Source organism: Rousettus aegyptiacus, unplaced genomic scaffold (genome assembly GCF_014176215.1).
Source record: "Rousettus aegyptiacus isolate mRouAeg1 unplaced genomic scaffold, mRouAeg1.p scaffold_m13_p_8, whole genome shotgun sequence".
NCBI lineage: Eukaryota > Metazoa > Chordata > Mammalia > Chiroptera > Pteropodidae > Rousettus > Rousettus aegyptiacus.
The window spans coordinates 42,843,456-42,870,918 of NW_023416311.1; the positions used below are offsets into that span (position 1 = coordinate 42,843,456).

At 32.5% G+C, this 27,463-nt stretch overlaps 1 protein-coding gene and 1 pseudogene across 15 annotated transcripts in view; both read right to left on the reverse strand.

Annotated features, from left to right (window-relative positions):
* APC (APC regulator of WNT signaling pathway) overlaps positions 1 to 27,463 on the reverse strand; it is a 124,811-nt gene that overhangs the window by 28,675 nt on the left and 68,673 nt on the right. For all 15 annotated transcript variants that reach the window (XM_036226196.1, XM_016147113.2, XM_016147123.2 and 12 more), the window contains 3 exons: positions 26,129 to 26,242; positions 17,465 to 17,548; positions 7,645 to 7,749 (listed from right to left, as the gene is read on the reverse strand). In XM_036226196.1, the coding sequence (XP_036082089.1) occupies positions 7,645 to 7,749; positions 17,465 to 17,548; positions 26,129 to 26,242 (303 nt within the window). The remainder of the gene's footprint in view (positions 1 to 7,644; positions 7,750 to 17,464; positions 17,549 to 26,128; positions 26,243 to 27,463) is intronic.
* Positions 25,617 to 25,734, reverse strand: LOC118607647 (annotated as a pseudogene).

Sequence of the window (27,463 nt, forward strand, 5' to 3'; positions counted from 1 at the left end):
AAATTCAGGCAAGGGGCCTGCTCTGGTCTACAGTAGAAAGGGAATGACTCCTTACCCTGAAGTAAGCACACCATCTTTGAGGATACCTAAACATTTTTATTGTTTGGGGTATCTAGGTTTTAGGACAACCCCTAATGCGCCTGTCTCTAGGTATTCATGCCCTTATGTAATCCCCTCCCTTAGAGTATGGGCTAGATCTAATGAATGGCTTCTAGTGAACAGAGTACTGCAAAGTTGATAAGTCATTTCTAAGATAATGTTACAAAGACTGTGGCTTTCATCTTGGGCACCCTCTGTTGTTTTCTCTAAGGGAAGCCAGTTACCACACTGCATTGACCTCTGGAGAGGCCCAGGTGGTAGGAAACTGATATCTCTGGCCAACAGTCAGTGAGGATGCGAGGCCTACCAATAGCCATATGAGTAAACCTAGAAGCAGATCTTACCCTAGTCAAGCCTTCACATGACTGTAGTCCCAGTCAACACCCTGATTGTACCCTTGTGAGAGACCCTCAACTAGAGGCACTCAGCTACAGAAACAACAAATGTTTGTTAAGCTGCTAAATTTGTTAAGAAGCAATAGATAACTAACAGTGTTTGAAACAAAAGAGAAACCAGGGGTTAAAGGTTAAACAAGAGAAAAACTATTTCCACAAAACATGTTCTTGACATTCATTTAGTGTAGACATCAAATCTTTAAGCTTTAATCTTAATATCTTCCTATACAGTTCCTTGATTTGGGGGACATTCCCCTCTCTCTTAATATATCTAGCTAGAAATTCAGATACATTCATTGTAAAGAAACACCAAAAGAACATTTCCATGCTCACATTCCCTGTAAGCCTAGAACTTGGGCCTTGAGGATCTTTGCTAGACCCCTTTATTATGGCTAGACCTGAGCCAACATCTTCCAGAGAGACTAGAGTCTCTACCCACAAGAAACAGTAACTTCGTGTTTCCCACCCAACTCATGACTAAATTCTTAAGAAACCTGAGTGTGATTAACTTTCATAACCTCAAGACCTATTAAATCAGTTATGATACATACCCCTTGAATTAGCCTTGCTCATTGCCCAAAGATATAGGTACTCTATCATTCTCGACTCTCAACCTTAAAATACTTCTCACTATTCCCTTTCCTACTTAACCTTCCTTGTGGAATGCAGGTACCACGATTCATATAAATACCTCTACATCCTCAACTCTTCACTTAATGTTCTTTTTACTCTTGGCCTTAATTGAAACCTAGCTCTCATAGGACACCACTTCCCCCTACAGTCCTTTTTTCCAGATCCCATGTACTTCAGAGTCAGGAGGTAGCATAAGTCTATATTTTCCTTACTCTTCAATAACACTTTGAAACCATTACTCCTCCACCTTCCTATATCATCCCCAAATTTCCTTGTGTTATAATCACCTTTCCCCTTCTTCAGTGCTATCATCTACTAACCTCTCGATCACTGTCCTCAATCATTAAAATACTTTGGTACAAGGGTCACTGACTTCTTTCCACTTCAATTACTATCACCATTCTGGGTAACATCAATATCCATGCACATGGCCCATTCAAAACCCTGGCCCTTTGGTTCTCTGATATCATCTTCACTGACATTTTTCCAAGTGGCTATTCCACTTTAGCCATTGACATTTAGCCTGGCTCTATTCTGGACCATTTCCCATTACCCCAAAACGCACCTTCTCAGAATAATGCATTTATTTATTCTGTTGCAACTCTGACAGCCTATTCATCTAGCAATCTCCTTTAACCTTTCCCAAGAAAGCTTCTTTGAAATGACTGGAATATTCAGTGCACGGATCTCTCTACATACGCCAGTTTCAATTTCTTCTGGTCTACCACACCCACAATTCCCTTGCTAGATTTTAATAGCTTTGCCACACAGTTATTTCATGCCACCTGCCAGGAAACACTGCAACTATAGATGAATCTAATTGTCTGTTTTTTCTACACTCTGATATGAACTGCTGAACAGTATTTTAGAACTCTGAGCATGTAAGAAATTCACACAACTCTCCAGCATGCTGCCCATGCAACATTTATGGTCACTAATACACCTGGGCCTTTAGTACTGCACCTGTAATCCTTGTGTATCCTTAGTTAGCTCTCCTTTCTTTCCTCATAGTGGTTATTTTAGATATGTCTTGTTTTGTACAAAGTTTTGGCTCTTCTTCCTTCACAACAAATAATTTTACCTTCTAATTTACAAAGAAATGGAAGACACCATAACAAACTCCCTCAACTTCTTGCTACCAAACTGATAAAATTACCCATCTTCATATCCTTCTCCAACAGAGGCACCCATTCTCCTACCTAAGGCCCATCCCCTTGTGTGTACTCTGGATCCTTTCTCTCCCCATTTCTCCTTGTTCATCTGAATCTTCAACCTTTTCCTCTTCTAGCTCCTTTCCATCATCATTCAAATATGTCTGTTTCCTCCATCTTAAAAAACAGGAATTTTCAAACTTTCAAATCTGTACTCTGCATCAGTTGGAGGCCTTTACTCTCTCAAGCAGTTCACGTCTAGACTTTTTTGAGTTAGCTAAAATTGTTCTCTTCTCTTTTTAACCTTTCATTTAAACCTCAGCTCATTCCAATATGACATGGCAGGGAAGAAAGCCAATGAAACTGCTTTTGCCAGGATCGACAATGAACTTTTTTTTTGAAACCCAGTGGAGATTTTCCTATAAAACAAACAACTTTGATTCTTCAACAAGTTAATAGCAAGAAAAAAACAGAGACAAAAAAGTAACTACAGTAAAAGAGACTTCAGAAATACATTAAGCAATTTCAATGCATGAACTTTATCTGGACCTGGAGTCAAATAAATTATGAAAAATTATGACGTTTATGAAACTGCAAATTTGAATACTGACTGGATGGATATCTGATGCTATTAAGAAGTTACTGTTAGTTTCTTTGGGAGTATAATAATGGCAATATAGTTACCTATTTTAAAAGTGTTCCTATCTTTGGGAAATACACAGTGAAACAGGGAAGAAATGGTGTTAATGATGCCTGGGATCTTCAAAGATAAAAAGGGATGGCAAAGTATATAGGGTACAAGTGGATCACTATATTATATGCCTCTGTATATGTTTGGAATTTTCCATAATAAAGTTTTAAAACACTTATTAACAGTGGAAAGGATTCTCCTGCCATTTCTCCTTTTCCCTCTCTTGGTTGAGGTTCATCACTACTTACTGGTTAGCTAACACTACAGATCTGGTTCTAAACTTTAAATAGAAAAGCTGAGAGCCAATTCATAAATGAATCACACACATAGTTATATACTAAGCAATCAGAGATCTGACCTTTATAATTTACTTTTGGCTTACTCTTTCCATTTAACTTCCAAGGGAGACTAGTAACAGATCAAGAAACTCTATTTCTAAAAGTAACATCTGTCCTTTGTTCCAACCAACACAGATTTATTGTTATCTATTATCTATCAAGGACTGTGGGAGCATAAAAATGGAGAAAAATAGACAGAATCCTTTTCCTTCTGAGCTTACAGTCTAGTGGGGGAAATAGATATCAATTAAATAATCACATACATAAATGTAAAACTGCAACTGTGGTAGTCTTCAAAGGAGAAGAACATGCGAGGACAGTCTAAAACAATGGGATCTGTAGTACTCAAGCCCCCTGAGAAAGTCATGCTCAAGCTCAGACACACATGAACTGATGTTAATTGAGTGAAGTGAGATAAGAACACAATATGGAATAGACACAGATTGTCTACAAGATGCAGGAAGAGGAAGCCCAGTAAATATGAGGCACTGAAAGGCCAGTATGGTTGAAGTGGTGACAGTGAAATGTGACATAAAGCTGGAGCCAGATTACATAGGCCATGACAAAGGATTATTTTATTTTATGAACCAAGGAAGTCAATCAAGGGTTTTACAAGGAGAGTGATTTACTTTTTGTAAAATCATTTTGGCAGACTGGATGTAGGCAGGAAACCAGATGAAAGAGAAAGGTGCAAAGAACTTCCGCATGGTGGCAGAGAAAGTGCCACCAGAATAGAAGCTTTGGAGAATCTTGCTACTGGGATCTTGAGAAAGTCAAAGAGACTGATGATCATTTTCAATTATTGTCAATGTTTTTTGTCTCTGGAACAAATAATAAAACAAAACAAACAAACAAACAAACCCCAAGAGGCTGTTATGTGTACAGATTCTATTAAGATAGGTTAAAGAAATCTTGGAGCGACCAAATCACAGCCCCATAGATAAATATCACTTCTCTACATTAGGATCTTGGAGCAGCTACAGTATTGTTTTAAATAGTGACCGTAAGTAACCAAATAAATGACATTAGGAGCATTAGTGTCATACAAACACCGATTTAGTGGGAAAGTCTATGACTAATATTGCCAAACGTGCTTGTCATGTTTACCACTGAATCCAATGCACTATCAGAATTCATTATTTGAAGAATTAATGAATACTTGCATCTGATTAACTATTTTTAATAGATTTCATGCTCATTACAAAAAAAAAAATCCAAATAATACATGAAAGTATAAACAACAAAGTAAAAAGCATGTAAATCTCAACACTTACAGATAAACCACTGGTAACATTTTGAAGAACATTCTTCCAGATGTTTCTCTATGCATATACATGTGTATACACACATATATGTATGAGAGATCACACAATATTTGCTTTTTTAAGCAAAAAGTTATTATTTTCCTAAGTTAATAACATTTATTAATATTCAACAATCATTTAGTAAGCACTTACTGTCTGCTGGGTACTATGATAGTTGTTTGGGGTACAATGATGAGCAAGTGTAATAGTCCAACTTTAAGGACTTTAAAAAAACGTAGGCAGACAATTAAACCAACAATAAACTACACTAAATGCTATGAGAACAACAGTAGAGAGTACCTGAGAGCACCTTATATATTCTAGGGAGGTGGGAACAAAGGAAAAGTCCTGGAAGAAGTGCCATTTAAACTGAGGGGAAGGTAAGTAAAACATATACAAGTGAATTGAAGCAGAAAAGACTTCAAGGCACAGTGAATGTCATGTGGAAGGCATGGACATACTCAAGGACGTGAAGAAACTGAAGCTGAGGGTGTGGTGAGAAAAGTGGGCAAACAGTAATAAGTGCGGGAAGAGCAGGCAACACAAAGAACCTAGGTTCTATTCTATGGGCAGTGAGTAGCCACAACAAGTTTAAGCAAATAAGTGACATGATCAGGTTTAGGCTTTGCAAAGGTTACTCTGATTATAAACGAAGAGTATACTAGAAAAGGCAAGACTGAAAGCTAAAACAAAAGTTAGATTTATCATTTTTAACATTTACATGGACGTACCATGTAAGTTCCATGAGACCACGGATTGTCTGTCCTCTTCAAATCTCTATCTCTAGAGTTCAGAACAGTATCTGGCACATACTGTTTATTACTTTAAAAATAACTATTAATTACAACAATAGATGTTACCTTTAATGAGTATTGCATTTAATTATCACAACTATATCATCTGATTTCATAAAGAGGAAACCTTAAAGCTCAGAGTTGACTCATCCATTTCTAGTCTCTTAGCTAATTAGTGGGGAAGAGGGATTTAATACCAGGTCTCCGGACTCCAGAGCTACTTAACCAGTTAGTCAGCTGACTGACTGATAATTTAACCAATTACTTATTGATTAACGTACGTACAGATTATTTCTATTTTTGCTATTATAAATAATATTGCAACGAATCTCTTCAAACACACCGTGCACTCTTGACTTTCATTAGCATTAATCTTAGATGCTGCAATAATGAATCACAGAGCACATTATAAATTTAGATACATATTACAAAATTGTTCTGCAGAAACATTGTCCCATTTCATACAAATAAAAACAGTATATGAGAATGCCTGTTAACCATTACTGAGTGTTACTGATCTTTGTGCCAACCCAATGGTCTCCCCCCAAAATCTCATTTTGGTTGTAGTTTACAATTATACATCATTACTAATAAAATCAATCATCTTTCCACATTTTTACAAGTCATTTTTATTTCCGTTTAATCCTATTATTCATGTCTTTTGCCCATGTTTTAATGGTTTTTACATAATTTGTAAATATTCTTTATATATTTTGAATTTTAACTTTTTACTTGTCATATTTATAAACAATGTGACCTTGATTTCTGTTTGTCCTGTAACTTTCCTATAATTTTATGGCATATATTTTTTAAAATTTTGCATTTTTATGTAAACCTATTGAGTCTTTCTTATATGGTTTCCTGCCTACCTCATGACCATAAAAATTCTACCCACGTTTTCTTCTAATCTTTTTATATTTTTAATAGTTTTCATTTTTGACATTAAATCTAATCTGTTTGGAATTAATTCTGATGAAAGAAGTGTGATAAGGATTTAATTACTATTTTTTAAATAGCCAGATTATTGGATAGGTAAGGTTTTGAAGTACATAATAATTGGAATATGACCCAAGGCACTAATGATAAATCTTATCCTAAGAAAATAATTTTTTTTCTGTCAAGATGAAACTTTTCTTTCTATATGTGTAGGAACACATGAACTTCTCAAATAATTCCCTAAACAGACAAAGAAATAACTCAAATGTGCTATTTAAAAATAATTTCTTTTGCATTAATTTACTATCTATAACATAAGAGTTTTCTAGTATGATGCTAACTAGTTCTAAAATAAACTATCTCTTTGTTCTTCCTTAGTAAAATAAATTTCAATACTTAAGTATGAGATATTTAAGCTTTAAATTTTAATGAACTAATAGAAGCTTGTGCTTTTTTTAAAAAAATAAATAATATCATCAAAAGTAACCTATAGACACTAATGGAATATTTTATATTAAAAGTAGGAAAATTAACTCAAAAGCAACTTGGTGAAATTCTGTTTTAAAAAAATCATTCATTTACAGCATACAAATATTCATTGAAAAGATATGGAGAATACAGAACACACCAAAGAAAAATGCTGTCATGGTATGATGCATCTAATAAGACTCTAATAGAAAACTGATGGCAGTATAACAATATTTTTTGTTATAAAAAAAAAAAAAATCAAAGTGATTTCCATAATTTTGCTAAAAAATGATGTGATAACAGTTAAACATGACTAGGCTATGTCTCTTTAATTTTTATGAACATTAGAATCACCTTAGATAAGATTCGGATTTCTAGATTTATATAATCTTGAATCACAACAGAAAACAAGAACTACAACCAAGTCCTTATGGTCATTTTTAAAAAACATAAAAATGTCTTTGCAAACACTGCCTTAGAGAAAGAGCAAACCTATTTCAACGCAAGCAATAATAACAACTAGGTCAAATCACATATAAAACCAAAATACAGCTTAGTATTTATTTAAAAAACAAACTCTACTCACACTAATCATTTTAGACAATAACAGAAACACATAATTTAGAGCTAAAAAATATACTTAGAAATTCTAAAAGCATTATTGTTAGATGTAATAAAGAAAAATGACAGCATTTTGGTACTGAATTCTTCTGCAGATAGCCATTCAGGACTAAGAAAACAGACAAGATTTACAGATCATTCTGAGGACCATCTCACTCCGTATTTCTTTTGAAATATTTAAATAGCTCATTAAAAATAATAATAATTTATTTACCTGACCATTACCAGAAGTTGCCATGTTGATTTCTGCCACTCCTTGACCTTCATTCTGCCGCTCAGCTTCATGTGAGCCAGCTTCATGCTTGTTCTGAGATGACCTCTGTTAACATGGAGTTAATGTCATTATGTACAAAAATGGTGTGTGCTTCTTAGCTTACAGCTCTCTCTTTTCTTATTTTAAAGCTTTGAATGTATCAATGATACAGGTTTACAAAGGCATGGAACTGCACTTCAGACTTCATAACCTCCGGCGTGGTTGGCAGTCGACTATTTTGGTAAGAGGAAAGTGAAGTGTGTCCCATGAGCATTAGAGCCGTACAAGACAAAGGATTTTCTGAGACTCACAGAAATACCATCCTCCACCAGCTGTGCTCACATCACTATCAGGAATATAACCCAACTAGAACAAATAACTGTCTTTTCTGCAAGGACACATTATTCTGGCATTTAATGGAGCTGCAAATATAACAGTTAAACTATTACCTAAGCTTATGAATACTTTCTGTATAAGTATATATATATATATAAAGAATATATATACATCTTCTGCTAATAAAAGTCATATAAAACCAAGAGATAAGCTCTTAGATTCTGATATGAATAAAACTAAAAACCTTTTTTACTGTAACCATCATCTGTTATATGCAATGAAATGACAGATTATAGCCAGTAAAAGCAGTCATTTCAAGATAGATTATATCCAGTACAAAGCAGTCACTTTGTAAAAATACCACTGCAGAATCAAAGAAATAAAATAATTTTTCCATTGTCTTTTATAGAGACAATTTAAAAAGTGACTGCTCCAGGAAAATGACACTCTAAAATAAAAATTATACTTTAAATCTGATATACTAATGAGTAATTATTTTACAAAATGGCTTCCACTAGAACTTCTCTAAACATCAAGCTTTCCGAGATCATTTAAAATGTGACTTAAAATTAACTTACATGCAACATTTGCTTCAATAAACTAGTAAGTATATATGAAGGCTAAAAGTGAGGTAGTCTCAATAATTCGGAAATAAAAAAAAAATAGTACCATCTGAAAATCACACTATAAAATTCAACAAAATCAAGAAAAGTAGAGACATACAAAGTCAATCTAGAGATAAAATGGATCAAAGACCAATTTGGAGGCTAATGTATTAATGTAAGTATGAGATGATAGTACTTTGCACTAGGGAAGCAGTGATGGGAGGTAAAAGAAGTGGAGAGACAGGTAAATCTGAAGGACTAGGCGACAAACTGAATATTTTGTGGGTGGAGGAAGATATCTGGTGTCAAGAATTACTCCTATATCCCTTAGCTCACACAAGTGAATAATGATGGTGTCAATCAATCACAGAGACGGGTAAAACTAAAGGAAGATAAGGTTTTTGTTTGTTTTGTTTTGTTTTGTTTTAGGAAGTGGAGTGGTAAGGAGAACTTAGAAAGAGAACATTAATTATGTTTTTGATATGTTGGATTTAAAATGCCTTTGAGACATCTAAATGGAGATGCAGAGTAGGCATGTAGATTGAGGGAGTCTGGAGCTCGGAGCTAGAAAAATAAATTTGAGAGCCAAGAGTATATAGATGGTAATCGACGCTCTGAGCACAGCGGGGATAATGTTAGGAAGAGACAATACACAGAAAGGAGAAATAAGCCTTAAGGAATGCCTATAATAATGTCCACATAAAGGAATGTGAGCCTATAAAGTCCAAAGAGGTAGGATTTGGGAAGAAAGCCAAAAAATGCTGTCATAGATACTGAGAATATTTCAAGCAACAGGAAGTACTCAATTTTGTGAAAAATGTCAATTTAATTAATTATATGGAAGTTACTGATGATCCATTTTAGTGAAACTCTAGGAGTAGAAATTAGATTGGCTTGTGTTAAGAGTGAATGGTGGTGATAAATGCCGACTTGGAGTCTAGAAACATCTCTGGAGTGGGGATTGGGAAAAGAGAATGAGGAAGTAAGTGGAAAGATGAAGAAAGACTTTTGCAGGGAGAGGTGGAACTGAGTAAGGTTTATTTTATATTTTAAAGATAAGATTTGAGCCTGTTTAAATGCTAATGGAAAGGTGCCAATAGAAGAGAAAAAAGATAAATATGTGAGAAAAAGAGATGAGTAAAAAGTTGCTAAGAAGGCAAGAGTTGAAAATCAAAGAAAGAAAGGCAGAATACTTCCTGGTAGGAATGAGGTAATTCCTATACAGCTACTGTTTTCTCTGTGAAGGATGAGGTGGAATTATCAGAGAGAGAGAGAGATAAATAAGGGCTGAAATAGTTATTTCTAAAAGTGGGAAAATGGGGGATCCAGAGAAACACAGAAGGCTTGCAGGACTGTCAGGTCCATTTGATGATGGTGATGATGATAAATCTGACAAAGTTTAGAAAAACAACTAATATTTACGATGCATTAATCACTTGTCATCTATTAATTTATTTAATTATCACACCAACTCTATGAGATAGGTACAACTATTATCCTCAGTTTACAGATGAAGAAACTGAGACATAGGGAAGATAAGTATCTGGCCTTAGGTCACATACCTAGTAAATGACAAAGCCAGAGCTGGGATCACCACCCAGCTAGTCTGAGATCACCACCTAGCTAGCCTAAACTAATTATGTAACATTTACTACCTTTATTTTCTTATTTACTCCCTTTATTCTTTCATTGATCCTAGGCTACAGGCCTGCCTGCACTCTTTGATCACTGTACAAAACTACTGCTAACATTGAAGGCAGAGGCCATTTCTGATTTATATGAAAGAACAGTCCTAACTAGCTTCCCCACTTCTATTGTTGCTGGATAATTTATCCAAAGTGTACAATTCAAAGATTTTTAGTAAATTTACCAATATTACTATAATTGTTTTAGAACATTTTTATTGTTCTAGTAAGATCCGTTGTGTTCATTTATAGTTAATACTCATTATCACCCACACACCCACAGCCCCAGGCAACTACTGATGTACTTTGTCTTTATAAATTTGCCTTTTCTGGACATTTCTTATAAATAGTATTTACCTGTCTGGCTTCTTGTACTTAGCATAATGTTTTCGAGGTTAATCCACATTATAGTATATGTTATCAATTTATTTCTTTTTATTGATGAACAGTATTTCACTTCAGGATATACCACATTGTTTATTCATTCATCAGTTGAGACTTGCATTATTTCTACTTTGAGACTATTTTGACTAATGTGCCATAAATGTTCAAGTTAAAGTCTTTGTGTAACATGTTTTCATTTCTCTTGGTTAGATACCTAGAAGGGGAACTGCTGAGTCACATGGTAACTCTATGTTTACTACTGAGGAACTGCCAAACTGTTTTCCAAGTGGCTGTACGTTTTACAGTCCTACTAGCATAGTATTTATCCACATCCTTGCCAATCCTTATTACTGTCTTTAAGATCCTAGCCATCGTAATGGGTGTCAGGTGGTATCTCATTGCAGTTTTGATTTGTATTTCCCTAATGACTGATGATGTTGAATATATTTTCATGTGTCTATTAGCCATTCCTATCTTTTTTTTTGGTGAAATGTCTATTAAAATCTTTTTAAATTGGATTGTCTCTTTACTAACGAGTTTTAAGAGTACTTTGCATAGGATTTTACTAAATATTTCTCATTAACTATTTTCTAGAGATTTACACGCCATGCTACAATTTTCCTCACAGCTTCTTAAATAACCTGTTAGAAAGGATACACAAGAAAGTAGTAGTTGGTTGCCTCATATATCCTTTTGTAACTTTCGAGATTTGAACCATGTGTAATAATTATATCCCTTAAATTATGTCTGGCATCTAGACCCTACATATGAACTAATTTATGAGTCTCCAATTGTCAGTTTTTTCCCATTTTCTAGCTTCTCCTTCTTATGTGCATTAGAAGAATGACAATAATAAAGAAACTTTAAACAGCAAAATTTTAAAAAGGGGTTTTGGTTCTTTCTTAAATGTGACATGGCACCTTTTTTGAGTTTATATTCACTTAACTATTAGACTAAATGTAACAATTTTATGTAACAAATGATATAACCACTTTTATAACAAAAGGCAACAAGAAGAGATTAAATCACTATGGTAGACAGTTGGACTCAAAAATCAATGATATGAGTGAGTTTTGAACAAATACAAAAAACACAAACAAATCCCGAAACTGCAATAAACTTAACTGTGCTGGAAAATGAATATTGCTATCAACAAATGACAATTTCTTAGGAATTTTCAGAGGCCAGAAAGTTGATAAAATTTAGAACTACAGGAAAGGAATATGTTATACTGAGCAAACACAGTCAGTGTAGTTATATTCATAGCAAACAAAATAAAAGTTGAGGTGAAGAAGATTAAATGGAAAATGAAGTATATTTTGTACAAATAAAAGTCAATCAACTAGAAAAAATGTGAATATTGATTTAGAAATATAAAAACTTGTTATATATAGCCAAACAGTAATAACTAATAACAATAACTAATAAAAATAACTAACTATAACTAAAGAAGCTAGAAAAACAACCTCAAAGCAAAACCTTAAAACGAAGAATACCAAGCAAAAATATAAAATGTAGTGCTGCTCAACAAACACAAAGCGTTGTCTTTTGAAAAATAATTTTCAAAATAGAATGCAGTAAATTTAATCAAGGAAAAATAATATTACAGATAAACTACACTGGAAAGCCAAAGGAGTCACAACAATCAGAATACTGCATACAAAAACGTCAATACAATGAAATGGGAGTAGAGAGATATTTTTGTTGTTTTGTCATTAAGAGCCAACATCGCAAGATGGACAATTATTCCTTATAATACAAATATTTGACTTATGTTGCCTGAAGACAGGTTAAATTGCTTTTAGGAATATAGCCATTGTACTTAAACTGCCTACTTAATAAATACATGTTTCCACATATTTCAAATTCAGATGTACTAAAGCCGAAGTTCTTAAGACATTAAAAAAGTCAGGCATGGACGAAAACATTCTCATAAAGAATAAATGAGCTCATAAACTTCTGGACTCTACTCTTTCAAAAATTATACTTTCTACATTAGAAACAGTTGTCTTCTCTGTGTATTGATATGTTTGCACTAAATTTTTGGTTTAATACAGAACTGTTCATTATTTTAGCAAATACTCCTAAAATGGGTACATGGGTGGAAAATATGTGTTGGTGATGACAGAACATACCAAGTTTGTTTTGTATATAAGTTTTTTCTCCTCATTATAAAAGCTGTATGTAGCTACTATGAAGAGAATTCAGAACAAAAGGCCAAAAGAGAAAAACAAGTATTAAAAATGGTTATCTACATAATTCAAATTATTTCTCAGGTACGTTTGTGTTTATCTTTAAAAAATGGGATCAACGTGTACGTACTATTTTGTATATTGTAAACATTTTAAAATATAAATGCTTCATAATGTTTTCACTAATTATGTTTATAAAATAGCAGTATGCTCATGTTTCATTCTTTTCATTCTTTTTTTCCCCATTAGGTCTCTGATGTGAGTCTGATTCTGGCTGTGTATTGAACTTTCCATTGATTCTTCCCAAGTTTGTCCTCAAATACTGAACCAATTTTTCCTAGCAACGATTCTGTTCTTTATTGTTCAGTGTGAATTTTTATTTAGCTTTTTTTTTTTTTTTTTTTAACTCTTGCAGTCCTTCTTTACCCACTTTCCTTTACATTTCATCCTAAAGCCATTTCATTCTACTCTTTGACTCGGCTCCTGCTGCATAAAGACAGGTCTTCCTGTAGTTGACCTTAAGAAGCAAATACTTTCCTGAAAATTTTCCTTGCTTCCCAGATGCTACTCTCTTTTCCTTATCCTTATTCTGTGATAGTTTACTTAAGGCCTTGTTAAGTTTTCTTTGTATTCACCTATAAACAAGGTGAGAAGTGCCTAAATTTAGTGGTTGTCAACAGATAAATGAGGGGATGGTCTGTTAACTTATACTCCTACCCTTATGTATGGTAATCAAAACCAAATTTTAGATAATTAGTTGCAGGGCAGACAAATATGCAGAGGCCTCAGGAACATTCAGTTTCTAGCAGGCATGAATATACTATATTTGCATTTCACTGAAAAACAGTACCCTCCTCTTACTCCCACTGCTTGGTCTTGTACTCAGTGATAGTATATTAAATATGCCTTTCCCAGCATGTACTGTTTCTAATATTTTTGCTGTCTCTAAGCTCCTTCCAAGTTCTTTACTACATCATTATCAAGACGCAATTATTAAGCCAATCTGGCCTGTAGAGGAAGATAAGTATAAACATCTTCTAAATTATGGCTCTGGCTCTTTTAAATGTTTTCTTTTTTATTACAGTTATGCATTTAAATAGTCCTTAATTCAAAAGGCTTGTGACAATAAACAGCACTCTCACATTTGCCTGCCCTGTCCTGTTTCCTGTTCTCTAAAGGCAAACATTTTCATCTCCTGCAGAGGATTTTTTTGGAGGGGGTAGGAGAAACATTTCCCTCCCTATCTTTAAATAACCTGCCTGTACTGCTAGTTCTTCAATTTTTCAGTTTAATGCATCATTTGTTGAGTTTTTATTATGTGAGATGAGAACTGGGTTCTCCTTTTACTATTATTGACCCACTTGTAATCCATACTATAAATCCTTCTGCAAGTGCTTTTGTTCATCCAACAGTGGTTTATACTTAAAATTTTCACTATTTACATATTTTTAACTATTAAATTCTAATCATGGCTGACAGGTGATATACTATGATTGTTTTCCTTTACAACTTCTTGCTGTCAATGGTGTTAAATGTTATCATTTTTGTTTTACGTATTTGGTGTCGTGTATTTCTGATATCCATTTCTCTCCTACTGTGTAAATTTCCTTTCAATAAATTAAAAAACATTAAGTATTCTACTGCTTTTGTCTTCTTAGACTCATCTTTCCTGGAATCTTAACTATTCCAATATGGACTGGTTACTCCTCTTTCATTTTCATTCTAGGGAGTCTTTTATCTCTTTCTTATATTGTATTCCCTATAGCTTGAATCCCAAATCTTCATTTTTCTTGTTTTATAATTTCATTTAAATATATCCTTTAATAGCTTCCAGAAAATGGTTCATGAAAAATACCTATTTCTGAGACCTTGCCTACCTGAAAATACATTCTACTTTCAAACTTTCAAACTTAATAGGCAGTTTGACCAGAGGTAAATTTATAGACTGGTATGGTATAATAAAAAATATATCTGTTCTTTGTCCCTTCACTCCTGGCATAGAACCTCAAAAACCTTGTGCAAATGAGGTGACTCAAGGAGGGTATCCAGAGAACTTCAGGGTGGGTGCTGGTCACCAAAAAGACCAAACATGTGACTCGAAGGTTGGAACTTTGGGCCAGACTGGCTTCCAGGGAGAGGAAGGAGCTGAAAATTTAGTTCAATTACACATCCACTTATTTAATCAAGCATGCTTACATAATGAAACCCCAATAAAAACTCTGGACACTAAAGCTCAGTGGGACTTCCTGGTTGGTGAACCCACTGATGTGCTGGGAGAGTGATGTGTCTGCATTCTATGAGGAGAGAGCATGAAAGCTCTGCATCCTCCATTCCTTACCTTCTCCAGATGTTGTCTTATATGTTTCTTCATTTGGCTGTTCCTGATCTATATCCTTTATAATAAGTCTGTAATTGTAAATCTAGTACTTGCAGTGAGTTGAGTCATGCTAGTTAATTACTGAAAATAATTAGGTTGTGGAAAGCCCCAAATTTGTAGCCATTGGGGCAGAAGTATGGGTGACCTGGCATCTGAAATGAGGGCAGTCTTGTGAAGGACTTTGCTTCTAACCTGTTGGGTCTATGCTAACTCCTGGCAATTAGCTTGAGAATTGCATTTCACTATAGCACACACACTTGGGGTGGGATTTATAGCAAATTGAGCAGAGTGCAGGCGGCTTGGGGACACCCAAATCTTGCAGTTGGCTCCTAAAGAGAGAGTAGTCTTGTGAATGATTTTACCCTTAAATGTGGGGTATACACAAACTCTGGGTGTTTAGTGTCAGAATTGAATTCAATTGTAGGAGACCCAGTGATATCAGAGAATTGATGTTGAAACATAGCTGGAAATAACTTTTGTTCAGAAGTTTTAAGAAATTGCTACTCTACTTAGCAGCTTCCAGTGTTGCTATTTATATCTAAAGATATTATATTCCTGTTTCTTTGTGTGAAATTTCTTTTCCTCCCCTTCTCTAGAAGGTGATGGGATTTTCTCTTTATCCCCAATGAAACGAAATTTCATCATGATGTGCCTAGTATGGAATTATTTTTATCTGTGATGTTGGATACTGGAGAGAACATTTTATTTAGAAAACTATTCCTCTTAGTTCTAGGAAATTTTGATTTATATCTTATGAATATTTCCTCCCTTTAGTTTCTCCATTCTCTTTCTGGAACTCCTTTTTATCTGGATATCAAACCCTAGATTCTTTGATATTCTCATTTCTATTATCTATTTCATTACTTTTTTGTTCTACCTCCTGAGAAATTTTTTAACTTTATACTGAGTTTTTCATTCCTGCTACCACAATTTAATTCCCAAGGATGTTTCTTTTGTAATTATTTGAATGTTCCTTTTATATACTATTGTTTTTTTCTCTTTTCTTTTTGGATGTAGTATCTTTCATCTGAGAATATTAATGTTAGCTTTATTTTTAAAAGTTTTCTTTTTCTTCCATAGTATCTATTTCAGTAAATATTTATTAGGAACTTTCTTTAAATGTCTGGTGATCTTTAGCTGTTCATCCATATTTAAGAGTGAGCTACATATGAAAAAGTTAAGTGAAGGTCTATGCCAGAAGGAAAACATTTATCAACTACAGCTATCCTGTAGAGTGGTCCAGCTGGGTTGTTTCTTGGGGGAATCCTCCAATGTCGTATCTTTATGTCTTTTTTTCTTGGGTTAGTCACATTTCTTAGAGAAGCTGTTTCTAGAAACTTGCCTGTATAATAAGCCTGGATGCCAGTGAGAGTTTCAGCATTCAATAAGTAAACATTCACTTCATTTAGTTTTTTTGTATGGTACCCCCACCTTAAATTACACTTGGCTTACTACTTTATATCACTATCTGAATAATTCTCTCATCTTTTGCTGAGATGGAAGACAGCAGGCACCCAGCAACACAGAGCTGAAGAGAGGTTCTGGGGGCTCCACCCAGTTCTTAATAAATTTTCAATCATCTTCCTGCTTTTAGCCCCTTTTCTTAATCCTTATATATGGAGGTACCTGATGTTGCCAATTCTGGAACTTTTTAGGATTCTACAGTATGAAACAAGCTGCTTCATAACTTCCTTCTTGTTGACTTGGAAGTTAACTCTCTACCATATGCTAGCCTAGCACATTTGTCTGCCTGCTTTCCAGCTCCCCAAACTTTATTGATGTCACCTGTTCTGGTCTTCACGTCTTTTTCATTTCATTCTTTTACTGTTATTTTAATGAGGTTTGTGGACTAAACATAGAAAAATGTGTATAATCAATTTTTACTATGGATTATATATAAATAAATAGCTTATTTACTAGTTGATAATGCCCAGATTATGTTAGCTCTGATTATATGTAAATTGATAATTGAAGTAAGGTATCTGTATTTATGGCTCTATAAACTTTAGCTGCCTACAAGTTATGAAGAAATCAAAGTCAATGTTTTTGATAATTTAATTTCATGAAAAAAACTTACAAATTATCTTAATTTTCTAGAAAAACATTTATATTTCAATGATGCCACATTAATTATACATATTTTCTTTCCTTAGAATAACTACCTATATTTATACCTGCAAACAAGAAAAACAATTTACTAACCTCTGCTTCTGTTGCTTGGGACTGTAAAAGCTGTCGTATACGAAGTATGTCCTTCTCTATTTGTTGAATTCTGGTTACTCTTCGCTAAAATAAAATAAGTGACTAAATTAGATCTATTTTTATTAAAAACATTGGTGTAAATAATTCTACTATGGCTACCACTTAACAGCTAAGGGTTATGTCAAACCATTATTTTATAAGAAGTTAGATATGTATATATTCACACACTGATGACATTGGGGTCAGTTCGATTTTTTAATATATCTAACTTTACAAATACAAGTCATATATCAAATTGTATGATGCATATAGTATGAAAATTGGTATTTAAAAGTTATTCTCAAAACACATTTTAACAAAGAGAAAATTACACCTGAATTTAATCTTTTATTTTAATCCGGAATTCAATATAATGTAATGAATTTATATATAGCATGATATGCCTGTAAAGGGAAAGAGTATTTGATTTGTTTCAATAAACATCAGGTTTAACCAGTAGCATTAACATTCCCTAAAGCTATTTTTATTACAAATCAGTAGTACTTTCAGGGTTGCTTTCCCAAATACCAACTGCAGCTAAACATTATGTTTATTTCCAACACAGGGCTTACAGTGATGATACAGCTTTTGCTTACCCACTATCCTGATAGTGACCATCAAGTGAACAGGAAACAGTAACTACAGAACGAATAATGTGGAAGTGAAACAACATAAAAACAGTGCTTTTAGAAAAAGCTAGACTTTGCTTTAATTTTTATAAATATTACTGGAAGTGGGAAAAATCAAATCACTTATTTATAAAAACCTTGTCAAGTGGAATTATTTTTAATTAGCTTTATGATCAAATACACAGCTATTAAAAACAAATACTATCAATGTGGTATCATTTTCTGCAATAATTCTATAGTTGACATCCTACTACTAAGGGAACAAAAACTGTATTATAAGAGTAATTGTTTCAATGGGGGAAAATGTTAGAAGCTAGACTGAGTTGTTTCCAAACTTCTTTTTGATTATGTGTACCATAAATACAAGATTACTCAGCATATATACTCCAGTCAATAAATAATAAAAGGACTGTAACAAATAGCTTTAAGTATATACAATTATAAAACTTACATACAAAATTTATCTTTGATCATATCTAGTTTTCCTTAAATACAATGTCCTCCTTATTTTTACCACCATAGTAAAAATGCTCATTACTATTACCCAATGTTATAATAAACACAGAAAAGCTCAAAGAAGTTGTGCTCACACACACAAAAATCCTTTCTTCTTTCCTCTCTCTCTCCCTTCTTCCCTTCCTTTGTAACACTGTAACTATGCTGATTCTCTATCATGGTTCTGCAAATAGTGAACTTAAGGTAAATAACATTCTCTAATTAATAAATCTTGCCATGTCCAATTTACATGATAAAAACATGCTGAATAAGAAATGCCTGCATTGAACTTTTGGTAGCTTTCAGATACTACAAAAATGAATGATTACTTCCACAACCACATGGTAAATATTTCCTGGCCTGGCTTTATAGAAATGACCAAACCACAGAAAATTACTGGTCTTGTTTTTGACTGGTTTTTCCTTTCTCTATATAATTAGGACTCCTTCACCAATAATGTCCCAAATTAAATATTTTATTATTTAGAGGGTGAAAACAGGAAATGATATCTAATATTCCTCTCCATGATACATTTATGTATTTCCAATATGTCACTAAATCCCGAGGTCAAGCCTATGTCTTGATGTCCACTGAGGTGGATAATTTCTCATATGACAATTCTTGTGCTTGTTTCTCAACATAAAAATAGAAGAAGCCAGTAGTATTTCTTTTTCTATATGACGAGGTTGAGTATTTATAAAATTATGTTTAATAAAAAATGCTTAACTGTTCAGAAATATGGAGCTTGTATGATTTCCGAAAAATAGATTTTAAAAAATTATAGTAATACAGTTCAATAGATTTTGGATAACTCTTGACAAATTAGGACTAGAAGGTAAATGAACTTGAAAAAGTGTATCTATTAAAAATCTTGAGTAAACAACAAACTTAATAGTGAAATTACAGAAGAATTCTCTTAAAGTCAAGACAAGACCAATACCACTGCTTTTTATTCATAGATGTATTAGAGTTCTTATATGATACAAAGAAAAAAAAAAAGGAATGGAAAAAATAAAATTGTCATTATTTGCAAACAATATGACAGTTTACATGGAAATAGTAAAGAAATTCTTAAACTACTGAGACAATCTAATAATAGAATTTAGGGTAATTACTGGATACTTAAATGTAATTTAGTATTGTAATTAAAGAAAATTTCATTCATGATAGCAACAGAAAATATATCGAGGAATAAATCTTAAAAAAAACATGTATAATAGCTTTATGAAGAATATTATAAAACTACATTGAAGGACATAAAATAAGATGAATGGAGATATAAATTTCATAACAATACATAAGATTTACTGAGTGTTTTATTATGTATCAGATTCTCAGTGCTTTTACAAGTACTAACTCATTTAATCCTCACATTTTACAATTTATCATTATCTGTATTTTACTAATGAGAAAAATGAGGCAGAGAGAAGAGTTTATGCAAGATCACAGTGCTGGTAAGTAACAGGTTTGGGATTAGAAGCCATGTCTGGCTTAAGTCTATTCTTTCAACCAAGAAGAGTCAATACTGTAAAAATGTATGTTCTCCTCAAATTAATCTATTAATTCAATGTAATTCTGATTAAAAGACCAAAAGGCTTTCTTTGAATTACACAAGCTAATATGAAATTTCGAATGGAAGAGTAATGAAACAGAATATAACTACACTTTTACAAACTAAAATAAGGAGGACTCATACTCCTAGATACGAAGATTTAGAAAACAAGAATAAAATAAATGTAGTATCAGTGAAGGCATAGAGAAACTAAAATAGATAAATGGAACAGAGTCCAGAAATATCTAGAAAATATCAATTTAGTATATGTCAGAGATAGCATTACTAATCAATGGCAAAATAGTGGAGTATCCGATAAATGAGAAATTTAGTTAACAATATAAATATGCATGTATCTGTATGTATGTATATGTGTGTACATAATATATATTACATATTAATAATCATGAGCAACACTACATTTTAATATTTTAGATTATATCTTTAGTAAATATATTAAATTAATGATATACTGATTTATATTAAATATTTTAAATTATATGTACAAATATTTTTAAATGTGTGTATATGTATATATATATACATATTAGATCTCTACCTCCAAAACATACATAATAGCAAATTTGAGATTAAAGAACTGTAAAAACAAAATATTAAAACTATTAGAAACAATAGGAGGGTAACTTTATGACTTCAGGATAGAATAAGATGTATAAAGCGATCAAAGAAAGCATGAATATAGCAATATAATGAATTTAGCTTTACGACAAAAACTAATTTTTATCACAAAGGTAAAATAGGTAACAGATTTGGAGGGAAAGGATTGTGATGTATATTATCTATAACAGATTGCTATCATGAAGATATTAAAACATCTCTCAAATATAAGACATTTAACAATAGAAAATAGGCAAACACATTAATAGAAAATCCAAAAGTCTAATACATGAAGATATTCAGCTTCAGTAGTATTCAAGGAGTTATAAACTAAATGATAAGATGATGTTTCACTGCCCAATGGTTAATTATAAAGTCCGACTCATAAGTGTGGAGAAGACATGCAGAAGTAACTGGAACTCTCATATATTACAAGTGGAAACGTAAATCAATAAGTTGTTTTGAAAGCAATTTGGCAAACATTAGTTTAAAACACTCATACCTAATGGCCAGCAATTATGCTTGTAGGTATATACCCTAGAGCAGAATTCAGCAAATTAGGGCCTGCTAGACATCCATTTTTGTAAGTTAAGTTTTATTGACACACAGCCATGCTAATTTGCTTATATACAGTCACATGTTTGGTTTCTTGCTACAATGGAAGAGGTGACTAGTTGTGACAGTCTATAAGGACCACAATGTATAAAATATTTACTATGTGGCTCTTTAAAAGATTTCTGATTTTTGATGTAGAGAAAATCTTGCACCTGTTTATGAGTAGTATGTTTATTAGAGTTGTTTTAACAATGAAAAATTATAAATGACTTAAATTTTCATCAACCAGGAAAGAGATTAACTATTTTAAACTATATCATTCATATAATTGTAAAAAATTATGGCAATAGAGAAGTGTAAGTAACCTTCACCCTACCAATCCTCACCCCCCAGAGATAAACTCTATTAACTTGACTTACATTTTTCCTACCTTTGTTACATGCCTAGAAGAGAGTAGGGACCACCATTACAGGTGCCCAAATATGTCAATAAGAGTAAGTAAATAATCGAACTGTTAGTAGCTGCAGACTAAATTTCACACAGACATGAGCAAGAGTGAATTTTGTTTTGAGTTTTCCTAAATTGTTTACCAGACATTTGTGTTTTACTGCCCATTTGCATTTTATTTCCAATAAATTGACTAAGTCTCTGCACATTAAAAAAAGTTATCTTTTTCTTATGAATTTTTAAGAATTCTTATATTTTAGAGATATCAACTATTTATCCCTTTATGAGTTACAAATATTTTCCCTGGGTTTATCAAGAGTTATCTGCAGGATGAATGTTTTACAATTTTATGAAATAAATTTTTTCCCTCTTTACTGCTTTTGATTTCCATTCTTAGGAAGGTCTCTTTTGTCCTATAATTTCTTCTATTAATTTTATATTTATGTTTCATACTTAGATATTTAATCAATCTGTAATTTTTCCTGGATATGAGGTAGCAATCTAATTTAACTTCTCTTCTTCCAAGTAGGTTGCTAGTTGTATTACTAAGTTATTTACTATTTTGCCTCAAATTTATAATATAATTTTTATCCTATAAAGATTCCATAGATTCTTGCATCTTATTCTAGTCTCTGATCCATTTGCCTATGTCTATTCCTGTGCTTTTACACTGTGATTATTGCAACATCTTTACAGCAATTTTTAATGAATTTTAATTTTAAAAATTTAATTTTTAAATCCTACTCACTGATTTTTCTTAAATATTATTGGAAATTCTCACATTATGACTTTTAGAGTCACTTTTCCAGGTTCCAAGAAATTATTAAGATTATAGTTAGAACTGTATTATATTTATATATTAATTTAAAAAAGATTTTAGTATATTAAAATCTCATCTAGGTTTCTCTTTTTTTAAAAACTTGAGGTAGAATGGAAATATAACAGTATATCAGTTTCAAAATTTATATACACTATTAAATGATTACTATGGTAAGTCTAGCTACAATCTGAGGCTTCTCTGTTTTTAAGGTCATGTTTTGTGATCTTTAGTAATTTTATTTCTCTCCATATGCGTCTTTTCTAGGTATTTTACAGTTTCCTGTTGTTGTGAATAGGTCCACCTAACACATTTCCATTTTTAACTGGTAGTTATTACTACTAGAGAAAATGTATTTTTGTAATGTATCTTAACTCCAGCTACCATACTCGATTCTCTATTAGTTAAAAATTTTTGTTTGTTCATTCTCTAGGGCTTTTCTAGCCAACCATATCATTTGAAAATGACAATTATCTGGTCTCTCCCTTTCTAGTTAGAAAATAGTGTAGTATTTATACTGTTAATTTGATTTTTCTAACTGCATTAGTGGAGCTTCCAAATGAAATTGATTAACAGTGGTGACAGCAAGCACCCCAACCATATTAATAATTGCAATGTTAATAACCTAATTATTTCTCTATTTTTCTCAAATTATTGTAAAGTTTGCTTCTGGCTTCTTAAAAATACTTATTTTTTAAAGAAATTTTCACTCTATTCTTTATTTGGAATTCTTATCTATCTTTTCTCCTTGCAAATGAGTTTCCACATTTTTTCTCATGGTCTCAAGTCCTCCTAGCATCTACTTTCAGGTCCAATAGCTAGCTGGCCATTACTGTTTTACATGTTGAGTCTGTTACCCATGCAGAGAGGAGAGAAAGAAGTGCTCTGGCCAATGTGCCTCCATTATTCCCGTTACCTTATTCTTAACAGCTGCATACTAGTCATTCAATAATTTATTAAATATCTCCCCAACAGATCAACATTGAATTGTCTCTGTTAATGTCTCACAAATAGTACGGCAATAATCATCATAAAATCTATACCTATATTCTTGTTGCCCTAAGTATTTCTGAGGACATAGTCCTAGAAGTCCCATAAAATTACCAAGTCAGAAGGGACAGGCATTTTAATTTTGACAGATAGTGCCACCTTGTCTTCCACAAATATATCAGTTGATATTTACAATAGAGGAAACATTGCTTATTACTTTTATGCTCTCACCAATAATGCATGTCATCAAACTGTAAAGTTTTTTTTTTACTAATCTGATGGGCCAACAACCAAACCCACCACTAACAACATAAAAACAATGTATTTAATGTTACATTTCCTTGATGCTAGTGATGTTTAAGTATCACAATTGTTTATTAATCACCTGCATGTATTTTGTGATGGAACTACTCATGTCTTCTGATTATTTTACTATTTGTTTGTTTTCCTTTCAACTCTTTGTAGGTGCTCCTTATTATACACTAGGGATATTAACTTCTTATACATATACATTACAAACATTTCCATTATTTGCCTTTCACTTTGTTTATATTTCTTTAACCCTAATCTTCATATGGCTATTTCCAGAATAAATAAATACATGTTGCATTTCTAAAAATATGGAATAAAACTTCCTTAGACTATTAACTATAAAAATGAGGACCACTGTATTGCAGAACAAAATAGAAATGACTGTATCAGCACATATATCAACAAAATTTTGTTCCTTAAGGATCTCTAAAATCAAACACATTACAGATACAGAAAAATTAACTTCTGTATACAATATTCCATATATTGTACATATTCTAAAAAGGCAAATTCATATAAACCAAATTAATATCTTTTTTTTCTGCAAACAAAAGAAATCTGCCTGACATTTTAAAGTGTTTCCATGAAACTCCCAAATGTTACAAATACTAAATTTAAAATAATATAGTTTTGGAAATTCTTTGTTATATTCTTGATTTTAATTTTTTGTTATATGGTGATAAATATCTTCTCTCAATTTGTAGCTTATCTTTTCACTTTCTTTAAGGTCCCTGATGAAGATAAATTCTTAACTTTAATACAGTAAAATTTATCAATCTTTTATAATTAGTCTTATATCTTATTTAAGAAATCCTTTCTAACCCCAGTATCAGAAAGATACATATAATTTCTACTGAAAGGTTTTTTAAAAGGGTTTCCTTTTGGCATTTAAGACAATCTGAATGGAATAGAGGTGAGAAGAGACTAAGAACAAAGAATATATTAGATATATGTATTTTTATGTAACTAATATACGCATGTATTAGTTGAGCATCTAGCCTTACTGTAAAACTAACAGGTATGGACTATGAAATGTATCATGGTACTGGGGTTTAAGTATCACCTTAGTCTACCACCATACTCCAGCATAAATAGAAGAATATTCATTATATTTAAGAATCTACCACATAAAAGATAAAGACTTTGGGAATGCAAAATGTCTTATATTAGTGATTTTAAAACTATGAAATAAATTTTTCAGAATACAAAAAAGGAGTTATAGCACACATACAAATGTAGGTTCCCTTTTTATTTGCTATTTAAAGAAAATCTTTCAAGTCATGTTCTCCTCTCACTTTGTCCCAATAGTTTTTTTTTTTTTTAAATTCTCCATGCTTGCTTTGCAACAAAGCAATAGCAAAGCCTCTTCAAGGCTTGAAAACATCAGCAATACACTGTGTAAATATAAAAGAACTAAAATTCAAGAAATATATGAAAATGCTTAACAAATAACAAAGCTAGTTAATATTCTTTCTTAACATTAGTTGAAGATAGAAATATGGGAATGTTCTCTAACCAACTCACTTCATCTTTCCCAAAGTCCTCTTTACATGTTCCCTTCTTACCTTCTTTGAATGAGAGCTTCTTTTCTTAAATTTTTTATTTTTTTAAATTTTTTTTAGGCGAGGCAACCCTTGGTTGACCTCACAGATTGTAAGGACCTTGTCATCTTACAATACCTTATTTTTTTATTTTTTATGCCTATAGCACCTGGTCTTCCTAGGTGGTCTCCCGTCCAAGTACTAACCCAGCCCGTCCTTGCTTAGCTTCTGAGATCAGACGGGATCAGGCTTGTTCAGGCTAGCATGGCATAGACTAGGGCTTCTTCTTTTTTTTTTTGAAGAGCAGTGAAATATTCTGAATGTTACTACACACACTTAGATTACAAGAAGTAAACATTTCAAAGGAGAACTGAAGCGCACTTTCAGATTCCAGATGACAAATATCTAACTCTTTCTCCCTCTTACAATGCAGAGATGAACAGTAACAGGAAAATGAAATGCAGTAGAGGCAAATTATGTGAACACTGGTTATGTTGCCTAGTAGCTACGGTAAATTATTCTTATTCTGAAATAGTGCCAGAATGAAGACAGATTAATAAATACCTTTAATAATACATTTAATCAATGTTAACAAAGCCATAATTAATTCCAATCTTAATAGCTCTTCCTTAGCAGGTGCTTGTTTTAGTTTAATAATAAGTCAGTTACCTGTGCTCGTTTTTCCATATCTTGGCACGTTCCTAGTTGCTCTTCCATTGCAACTCTGATTTGTCTTGCTTCATATTCCAATTGCCTTCTAGTCATATCTGTTTGTAAAGAAAACTAAAACCACAAATAATATTTTAAAATCTCATGTTTATGTGTTTATCAGTAAAAGCACACACACAAAAAAGCACATAAATATCAACAAAGAAAATGAATAAGCAAATATATGTTACATTGCATGAGAAAACTATATTTTAGTTCAAAGAGTCCTAAAACTTAGACTATAGGTGCAAGGCTCAGGTTGGGTCCCTGATATGAAATGCAGAGCTTAAACATTTTTATTGCCCCATAGCCACAAATGTCTTTAATTAAATTGTACTACTTCATTTAAAATACATAACTGTAAGGCTAATTTTAGTATCTTTATGATTCTTCTCCACTGAAGAGGTACTATTTTTAATTATTAAAAACTAGCATATTAATGTGGACAACATAGAAAAATCAAGAAAAAGGTCCATCAACTTTAAATTTATTCCTCAGTTTACGGTAAAGATTAACATAAATGTGCAGACTAAAAAGAGAGAACTTCTCCGTTTGGAAAATGAAAAAAATGGGATAAGAAAAAGCTTTTATGTAATCCAGATAATCTCAAATTGTGAGGACAAAGTCAACACAAGCTTTTTGGTAACAATCCAAAAGTGAGGCAAAGTCCAAACAAATACAAAGAAATACACCTTCACAGGGTAAGTGTTAATTCATTCAATAATTTATTAACCCTCTAATTAAAATTCCAGGCACTGATAACTGCTAGGCATAAAAAGGGATGAAAAGAACAAGGTAATGAAACTTATCAACACATGCCCCAAGAGGTAATAAAGGCTAAAAATATGATTAAATAGGAAAATTATAATGTGTCATAAAGGGAATAAGAAAGTACTATAGATTTTTCATGCTCTACGTGCCCAACAGAAAGTTGTGTGTGTGTGACACATGTCTGACTCAGAATAGCATTCTGTAGGACCAAGGATTCAAAATTGCATTGTCAATTAACAGAGAAGCTCTCACCCTTTTCCCTTGTAATATACAGATGACATTTATATGCAGACTATATTCCCACAGGCATACCCAAATCATGTGACACAATTTAGAAGAAAGTCTACATGTCATTTCTAATTTCCAATTAGCCAGTTTTAACTATACTCCTATGTCCTCTACTTCTCAAACTCCCTTGCAAAAAAAGGTTGAACATGACATACTGTGTTGTCGATTTGATATTTTTAGCAATGTCTATATCTTCATAAGTATTTCCGTATGAAAGTATTCTTAAGGCTTCCCAAT